The following is a 9956-nucleotide window of genomic DNA, read 5'->3' as shown; positions in this document are numbered from 1 at the left end:
AATAAAGTGTTTGTAAATGGGGAGGGGAGGAGTTGGTGAAGGGAGGGCAGCGACAAGGGTAAAAAATGAGAACCAAGACCTGTCATATAAAGGTACAAGACCCCAATGATGAATGTAACTGTACCATATACCTAAAATGTACTAATAAACTCAATTAAAAAAAGAAAAAGTAAGAAGAATGGGGAAATTCTCTGTGATTAAGACAAGGTCTGAAGTTAAAACCAGAACAGGAGCCTAACCCAAACCCCTATAGACACCCAGAAATATGAAGAAGTCTGGCCTGGCCACATATACTCATAAAGGCTAATCCTTAGCTCCAGGGAGCCTGACCTCAGCAGAGATTTTCATATTTAAATAATAATTTAGGTATCTGCCTCCAAGAGACTATTTGACCTCGCACAATCAGTGCATTACTAGTATAGACCAAACACCTAAATAAGCCTTCTTCTAGGATCCACAAATGAAAAGATTCACCGAGATCTTTTTTAACGTAATTTGGTGAGAGGTGGGACGAATGCTGGCCCTAATCTAGTAACTCATACTAACTCTACAGGATGGGGTATTAGAATCTGATTTAAATTTTAAATGATAAAGAAATGTGACATTTTCCATGCTCCATCACATTCAATCGAATATTGTTTGTAACGGCTTAGATAATGGGGTATTAGAAGAGAAAATCAAAATATAAAAGTATATATTTGTATCTGCACCTGAATTATAATTTTATTAAATTTGATATTGGGAATTAAAATGCTGAGCTGTGCTTTGTGATGGACTATATATTTAAGATAAAAATAAGTTTCATAACATGTAACTGATATAGTCCACTGATATTCACAAAACTGATATACTGAGCTCATAGGCTTTACCACTCTGCATCACCAATGGCTTTTGCAAATACATAGTCTCTCCCTTCAAAACACATAATACCATCTTTCAAATAGAACTTCCACTTGTTCTTGTTTCGATGAATCTGGAGGGAGAAAAATAATCTAAATTAATAAGTTAATCTAATTAATAAGTTAAAAGATCCTTTACATTTATTTCAAACACCAAATGGGATTATGAGTTCTTTAAAGTAAGACCACTTCAATATAGTTCATTCATTCATTCAACAAATATTTGAGTTCCGATATGACAGTACTGTTTGAGGATCTAGAGATATGAGCATATATATGTGTGTATGTGATATATTTGTGTGTGTGATATATCAGCTTATCAGGGGGAGATTATCCCTGCAAATACCAAAATTTGTGGATGTTCAAGTGCCTTATATAAAACTGCTATATGCATTTGCATATAACCTATGCATATCCTCCTATATACTTTAAATCATCTCTAGATTATTTACAATACCTAACACAAAATAAATGCTCTTAAGTAGCAGTTATATTGTATTATATATTGTTTAGGGAATAATGACAAGGAAAATGTTCCCCACACATTCAATACAGATTTTCTATTTTCAGTCTTTTAAATTTACAGGTGATAGATTCCATAGAAGAAAAAACTTTAGATATGGAGTGCCAATGGTATGCTTTCTTAGATTATATATTTAAATATATATTTGCATATACACATAAAAATAGGAAAAATATCCTGCCTTTGAAGAGTTTATATTTTATTAGACAACTGGACAAAGCTCTAATTAAAAAATTGTGTAGAATACAAAGTGCTATGCATAAAAACATCAGGAAATGAAAGAACACAAGTAGGTGGGGGAACAATTTTAAAAAGGATACTCAGGGTAGGCTTGACTTTTGAGGTGATATGAAAGACTTGAAGAAAGCTATGGGAATATTGATTCAAGAGCATTCCAGGCAAAGAAACAGTAGGGGCATCCCTGATTGTTAAGACACCAGAGAGTCCAATATGACCTCAAAGGAATAAATGAGCTAATATCATCAGAAAAAAAAATTGTGTTTAATTGTGAAAATGAAAGTCACAATAAAGTACTGAGCAAGATCAGAAGATATATCTTATAATCTATGATTCTGCTGGCTGGTCCTCAGATTCAATAAATCAGCCTACACAGAGACAAAATAAAACAACAAGAAATCCTGCTACTCCCAAAGGTAAGCAACCATAAAATCTTCACTACCTCTGGGTCAACTGCAAGTGACTATTTAAAGCCTTAGAATATGATCTGAGATCCAGCATAACATTTAAGTTTTTTATTAGTACATGTTTGTAATCCATAATGATTACAATTTATCATAGGGAGTTAGTACATGTGCACAATACATCTTAATTCTTTTTTCTCCCCCTATCCCTCTCATTCCTCCTTGCTCCTTCTAACTCTTGTTTCCTGGCCTATTTGAAAAATCTCTTTCCATTTTTTCTCCAATTCTTTTTTCCCATCCCCCTTCTCCCTCTCCTTCCATATCTTCTTTCCCTTCCTACTTGAAAAAGATATCCCTACTTCCTACTACCTATCTTTTATTTTGCTCTTTATGTTTAGGGTTTTTCTTTTTTTTCTCATTGAGTTTATTGGTACATTCTAGGTATATAGTACAGTTACATTCATCATCAGGATCTTGTGCTTTATATGACAGGTCTGGGTTCTCATTTTTTCCCCTTATCCCTGATATTTAGGGTTTTTCTTATAAGAAAAACCTTGTGACTTTTAAATTGTGCATCTGATTTATTTCACTTAATTATTATGGTCACAAGGTACATCATTTACATACAAAGGCTTCAAATTTATCCTTTTTTATGGCAAAGTAATACCCCATGGTGTATAAATGTTATGCTACATTGTCTTTATCCATTCATCCGTGGATGAGTATGTAGGCCATTTCAAAGATTTAGCTATTATAAACTGTTCTGCTATAAACATGGTATGCATAAATCACTGTGATATGATGATTTTAACTCTTTTGAGAAAATACCTAGAAGGAGAATAGCTGAGTTCCATGGAATTTCTTTCAGTTGTTTGTGGAATCTCCATACTGATTTCCATAATGGTTGTACTACTTTATATTCCTACCAACAATGTAGGAAGGATCCTCCCCCACCACCCTCATCAGCATTTATTATTTCTTGATGACTGCCATCCTTTTTGGAGGAAAATGGACTCTCAATGTTGTTTTAATTTGCATTTCTCTAGTAGCCAGCAATGTTGAACCTTTTGTCATTTATTTATTGGCCATTTGTACTTCTTTTTCTGAGAAGTGTTTATTCATTTCAGTTGCCTATTTTTTACTGCGTTTTTTACTTTGGAGCCTAATCTTTTTTTAAGTTCTTTATATATTCCAGGTGTTTGTCCTCTGATCAAGGATTAGGTAATAAAAATATTTTCCAGTTCTGTAGGTTGTCTCTTTGCTCTGTTGGTTGTTTCCTTTGCTGTGGAAACAATTTTATATCATCCCAATTGTTGATTCTCAATATTGTATCTTTTGCCATTGAGGTTCTGCTCAGAAAGTCCTTGCCTACTCCAACATCTTTAAGAGGTTTACCTACTTTATCTTCCAGCACATTAAGTTTTTCTGTTTTAACATTTAGATTTTTGATCCACTTTGATTTTAGTTAGAACATTGTAAGATATATTGGTCTACACTCAACCTTCCGCATGTGGATATCCAATTTTCCCAGAACCATTTATTAAAGAGCCTCTTTCCTCAAGTGTTTGGCCCTTTTTCAAGAATTAATTTCCTGAATATTTCTGGTAGTGTTTTGCTTCCTCTATTCTGTTCCATTGATCCATACTTTGTGTGTGTGCCAGTACTATGTTGTTTTATCACTATAGCATAATTTCAAATCTGGGATTGTGATGCCTCTTGTTTTGCCTTTGTTCTCAGGATTACTTTTGCTATTCTGCATCTCTTCTGGTTCTGTATTAATTTTAGGATTGTTTTCTCTAGATCTACAAGGAATGTTCTTGGTATTTTGATTGGGATTGCATTAAATCTACCATTTTAGAAGTATAGCCACTTTGACTATATTTCGTTCTGCCTATCCAGGAACATGAGATCTCTTTTCATTTTCTTATGTCATCTTCAATTTCCTTTTTCAGAGTTACATAAATTTTGTTAGAGGTTTTTCATTCTTGATATTATGAATTGTATTGTTTTCCTAGTTTCTTTCTCATTGAATTCACTGTTAGTGTATAAGAAGACTATTGATTTTTGTGTGTTGATTTTGCATACATCTAATTGCTAAATTTGGTTATTAATTCTAGGAGACTCTTGGTGGAATTTTTTGGGTCTTCTATGTAGAGGATTATGTCATCTGCAAAAAATGATACTTTGACTTCTTTTTCTTCATGTATCTCTTTCAATTGTTTCTCTTGCCTGATTGTTCTGGATTATACTGAATAGGAGTTGTGATAGTGAACAACTTTGTTTTCTTGATTTTAAAAGAGAAAGCTTTTAGTTTTTCATTTAAAATGGTGTTGGCACTAGGTTTGTTATAAATGGTTTTTATCAGATTGAAATAAGGTCCCTTGGCACATATTTTCTTCAGAGTTTTCACCATGAATGGTTGTTGAATTTTGTCAAAGGCTTTTACTCGAAGACCATGTGATTTTTGTCCTTACTTCCATTTGTGTGATGTATTACATTTATTGATTTGCATATGTGGAACCATTCTTGCATCCCTGGGATGAAGATTTCTTGTTCCTGGTGTATGATTTTTTTTGATAACTTGTTGCATTCTGTTTGCTAGTACCTTATTGAGAATTTTTTCATCTGTGTTTATAAGACAGATTGGCATGTAATTCTTTTTGTCTGGTTTTGAAATCAGAGTTATTCTAGCTTCCAGGATGACCTGAGTATTCCTTTCCTCTCAATTTCTCTAGAGTATGAGGAGTGTTGGTGTTAGATCTTCCCTGTCATTACTGCAGAATTTGCCAATGATTCCATCAGGTCCTAGGTTTTTCTTGGTAAGTTTTTCATTACTGCTTCAATTCCAGTGCCTGTTACTGGATTATTCAGTATATTTAAGTCTTCTTGGTTCAGTTTTGGTAATTCATACGTATCTAGGACTCTCTCCATTTCTTCTGAATTCTCCAATTTTTTTTTTTTTTTTTTTTTTTTTGTCATACAGGTTTGTGAAGTAGTTACTAACAATCTTCTGGATTTTGGCAGTATTCACTGTGGTATCAACTTTTTCATTTCTAATTGCATTAATTTGTGTTTCCTTTCCTTTTTTGTTAAGATTGGCTAATGGCTTGTCTATTTTGCTTAATCTTTCAAACAAATAGTTCTTTGATTTGCTGATGCTTTTCATTTTTAGGCTCCATTTCATTGATTTCTGCTTTGATCTTGTACTGCTTTCCTTCCTTGATTTGGATTGCATTTTTTTTTTTCTCTCACTGAGTTTACTGGTATATTTTAGGTATACTTCACAGTTACATTCATCATTGGGATCTTGTACCTTTATATGACAGGTCTTGGTTCTCATTTTTTACCCTTGTCCCTGCCCTCCCTTCACCAACTCCTCCCCTCCCCATTTACAAACACTTTATTTCCATTTTTTCATTTTCTCATATTTTTTTCTTTTCCCTTATTACCTTTCCCCTACCCTTCCCACTTTCCCTACAACTGTAGCCCTTTTCTTCCTATTTCACATTGTCATTTATGTCATTAGGATCTTATGTACTATTACAGTTTTTCACACCAGAGAAACTATTCGGTATTTATAGATATGTGACTTATTTATTTCACTTAGGAGTATATCCTCAATATGTATCCATTTACCTGTGAATGAATCTAATTTCTCGTTCTTCATGGCTGAGTAGTATTCCATTTTATAGAAAAACCACATCTTTATCCAGTTGCCAACTGATGGGCAAATGGGCTGTTTCCAAGTTTTAGCTATTACAAACTGTGCCGCTATAAACATAGGTGTGCATATATCACTGTGATAGGATTCTTTTAATTCTTTTGGAAAGATATCCAGCAGAGGGATGGCTGGATCAAATGGAACCTCTAGTCCCAGCTCTTTGAGGTATCTCCATAGTGGTTGCACCAGTCTGCACTCCCACCAACAATGGAGAAGAGTTCCTTTCTCCCCACAACCCTGCCAGCATTTGTTATTGGTTGATTTCTTGATAGCAGCCATTCTTTGTGGGATGAGGTGGAATCTCAGTTTTGTTTTCATCTGCATCTCTTGAATGACCAGTGATGTGGAGCATTTTTTCATATATTTGCTTGCTGCTTGTACTTCTTTGTCTGAGAAATGTCTGTTCATTTCAGATGCCCATTTTTGAATCAGGTCTTTATATTTGGGGGGGGCTGATTGTTTTTAGTTCTTTATATATTCTAGATAAGAGTCCTTTGTCTGAGGAGCAGCTGGTAAAAGTTTTTTTCACCTTGTAGGTTGTCTCTTAGTTCTGTTGGTGGTTTCTTTTGCGGTGCAGAAGCTTTTTAATAAGATGAGATCCCAGTTGTTGATTCTTTCTGCTAGTTCCCGTGCTACTGAGGATTTGTTCATAAAGTCTTTTCCTATGCCATTGTCTTCCAGAGTTCTGCCTAATTTATCTTCCAGCAAGTTTAGTGTTTCTTTTTTAATATTTAGATCTTTAACCCACTTGGATTTTAGTTTAGTGCATGATGAAAGATAGTGGTCTAGTTTTAATCTTCGACAGGTTGGAATCTAGTTTTTCCAACTCCATTTATTAAAGAGACTATCTTGCCTCCTGTGAGCATGATCAGCTCTTTTGGCAAAGATGAGGTAGCTGAATACATCTGGAGTTGTTTTTGTATTTTCCAATCTGTTCCACTGATCCTCAGGTCTGTTTCTTTGCCAGTAACATGCTGTTTTTATCACAGTAGCTTTGTAGTATAGTTTCAAATTGGGAATTGTTATACCTGCTGCCATGTCTCTGTTCCCTAGGATGGCTTTTGCTATTCTAGGTCTCTTATGGTCCCAAATGAATTTTTTGTGCATTTGGATTGTTCTTATCTGTATAGGACCTTGAACTGCACCATTAGGTTGTTTATTTGGGTGTGCTCTTTTTTTCTGATGTGGGTTTCACAGTTATGAACTTCCTGCTTAAACTTTTCATTGTGTCTCATAAAATTTTTTATATGGCAGTAGCATTATCATTTAATTCGAGGAACCATCTGATTTCTTAATTTTTTTCTGTGAACCACTGATTATTCAGGAGTGTGCTGTTTAATCTCCATGCATTTGCCTAACTTCTGTGGTTCCTTTTGCCATTGATTTTTAGTTTCATTGCACTATGATCTCACCATATGCATGGTATTATGTACTTATTAATATAAAAACTATATAACTTGACTATTTAAAAAGCACTTACTGGGCCGGGGATTTAGCTCAGCGGTTCGGTGGTCTGCTTTGCAAGTGCAAGGACCCAAGTTCAATCCCTGGTACCAAAAAAGTAAAAATAAAATAAAAAGCACTAAACCTTGTGAATTTCAAATGTTTTGTTTTGTTTTGTTTTGTTTTGTTGTTGTTGTTGCTTTGAGACAGGATCTCACTATTTAGTTGAGACTGACCTGGAACTCACTATGTAGCCCAGGGTGGTCTTGAACTCACAGCAATCGTCCTGCCTCAGCCTCCCAAGTTCTGGGATTAAGAGCATGCACCCCCATGCCCAGCTTCAAATGTTTTTTACAAAGAGAAAGAAATATCTTTTGCACACACATCCCCAAAAACCAATGACATGCTTAGTGGAAGAACCCTAAAAGCACTGCCATGAAAGTCAGCACATAAAAAAGGACACCACTACTATACAACTTTTTAAACACTCTACAAAATAAAAATGGACAAGAAGTGCAATTGGTATTAGCCAGTACAATTAAATAGAAGAAAATATGTAGAAATATAAATATTTGAAAAGACAAAATAAATTTGCAGGTACAAGGAATGTATATCAAAAATCCAAGATAATTGATAAAAAATACCAAATAAGAATTCAGTTTGACTCAAAACTAATCTATGGAAATTCATAGCCTTCATGCAAACAACAGAAGATATGAAGAGCTCATTTATCACAGAAACCAAAAATGAGAATAGCTAGAAATAATCAAGCAATATTTGGCCTACTAAAAGCATTCAATACTCTTACTTCTTTGAACAGTTTCTTCATTTGACTTTCAGAATAATCTGGTTTTTCACCTAACTCTCTGGCTATTCCTTAGTCTCCCTTACTGATTCCCCCCATCTCAGACCTCTCAATTTTAGAGTACACCAGAATGCTTGTTTCTACTTAAACTAGAAACACAGCAATACATGTTAATTACAATCTCCAGCTCACACCTCTCACCTCAACTACTCTCCTTCAACTACTTCATCTCTTCCTGAAAGTCAGACATCTGAAGCAAGTTTAAAACCAGGATCTCTTTTTTCCTACACCTTACAGTCTTTTCCATCGAAGTGAGAAATGGTCATTCACTCCTCTTAAGGCCCGAAATATCTTAGACATAATTTATTCCTCCGTTATCCAGATCCATCAGTAAATATCCATTCTACTTATAACACATACTCACAATCCAACCATTTCTACCACCTCTGCTTCTATCTCTATTTCTAAGCCACTATGTTCTCTAGCCCAGATATACAAAAGTCTCATAACTAGTTTCCCCATTTTTACCCTTGTCTCCCCAACCTTTAGTCCTCTAGAAACACAATAGGCAGAGTGGTTCTGTTAGAAATATAAATTAGATGCCATTTCTCTGCTCAAAACTGGCCACTGACTTCTCAACCAAAAACTAAAGTCCTTACATTATACTGAAAAATCCCTTATTTCTCCCGTGTTCATCAGCTTTCCATCACTATGACAAAATACCTATGGGAAATCAACTTAAAAGACAAAACATTGATCTTGGTTCTGAGTTTCAGCGCTTTCAGCCCACACTGCTCTATTGTTGTGAACTGGTGGCGAGGCAGAATATCACGGCAGAAAGTACATGGAAAGCAAAGCTGTTTACCTCATGGTGGCCAGGAGGCAAAGAAAGAGAAGGTGTTAGGACAAAATATATTCTTCAAAGGCACATCCCCAATGGCCTACCTTCTCCTACTAGGCCTCACCCTTACTTTCCACCGCCTCCCAATGGTTCACAAAGTTATAAATCTACAAACACATTAATCTATTCATGAGGTTAAAGTCCTCATGATCCAATCACCTCCCAAAAGACATACCTCTGAAAACACTGTAGCATTAGGGAGCAAGCCTTCAACATATGAATTTTAAGGGACATTTATGATCCAAATCATCAAACTTCCAACTTACTACGCTATATTATTCAACATACCCTGAATATACAAGCATTCTCCAGCATCAGGACTTTTTGTATTTGCTATTCTCTCTGTCTGAAATGCTCATACCCAAATATCCTGACAGTTTATTCCATTACCTCCTTATGATTGTTGCCCTGCTACATTTTCAGTAAGGCATTTCTTGGATACTCCACCTAAAACTGCAGTCTATTCCTCTGCAAATTCATTAAAATATCAAAATTCTTTGAATTTAATATCTCAATGAAAATGCTGATAGGGTTTTACTTTGAAACAGATAAGCAGATTCTGAGTTAATACAGAAAAATAGACAATAATATCCAGGAAAACTCTGAAAAATCTCCATAGTAAAGTACTAACCCTACAGATATTTGAAAATCTCTATAATTAAATAAACGTACCACAGGCTTATGGATATACAAAGCATCACTTTAATCTTTATATTAATTTTAGCCATTTTCTAGGTCTCTGAAATAATACACCCATACCACTTAATTAACTCTTACCCAGCATGTTAGACAAATGCTTTCATTTAGCCCTTTTTTAATTGTACGTGTTAACATATTCAAAGTTTTTCTTCAAGTGTTAACTATACATTTTAAAAGGTAAATTCTATGTGCTTACCAAAATAAAATAAAATATACTTTTAAAAAAATTGGTTTTCAAAGTTTAATGCTCATGCAAATCACCTTGGAGTCTTGTTAAAATGCACTTTCTGATCAAGGACTCTGGAGTGGGACTCAATATTCTGT

The 9956-nt window shown here is 34.7% G+C and overlaps 1 protein-coding gene across 2 annotated transcripts in view; it reads right to left on the bottom strand.

Moving 5' to 3' along the window:
* Positions 1-707: 707 nt before the first annotated feature.
* The window catches only part of Gtf2a1l (general transcription factor IIA subunit 1 like), a 56052-nt gene continuing 46803 nt past the window's right edge, over positions 708-9956 (bottom strand). For both annotated transcript variants that reach the window (XM_010615806.1, XM_010615805.2), the window contains exon 9: positions 708-973. In XM_010615806.1, the coding sequence (XP_010614108.1) occupies positions 866-973 (108 nt within the window). In that variant the 3' untranslated portion in view covers positions 708-865. The remainder of the gene's footprint in view (positions 974-9956) is intronic.

Source organism: Fukomys damarensis, unplaced genomic scaffold (genome assembly GCF_012274545.1).
Source record: "Fukomys damarensis isolate Sample0158 unplaced genomic scaffold, DMR_v1.0_HiC HiC_scaffold_2, whole genome shotgun sequence".
In the NCBI taxonomy this organism is placed as follows: Eukaryota; Metazoa; Chordata; class Mammalia; order Rodentia; family Bathyergidae; genus Fukomys; species Fukomys damarensis.
The sequence above is the reverse complement of the archived record's forward strand: the minus strand, read 5'-3'. Positions and strand labels throughout refer to the sequence as shown.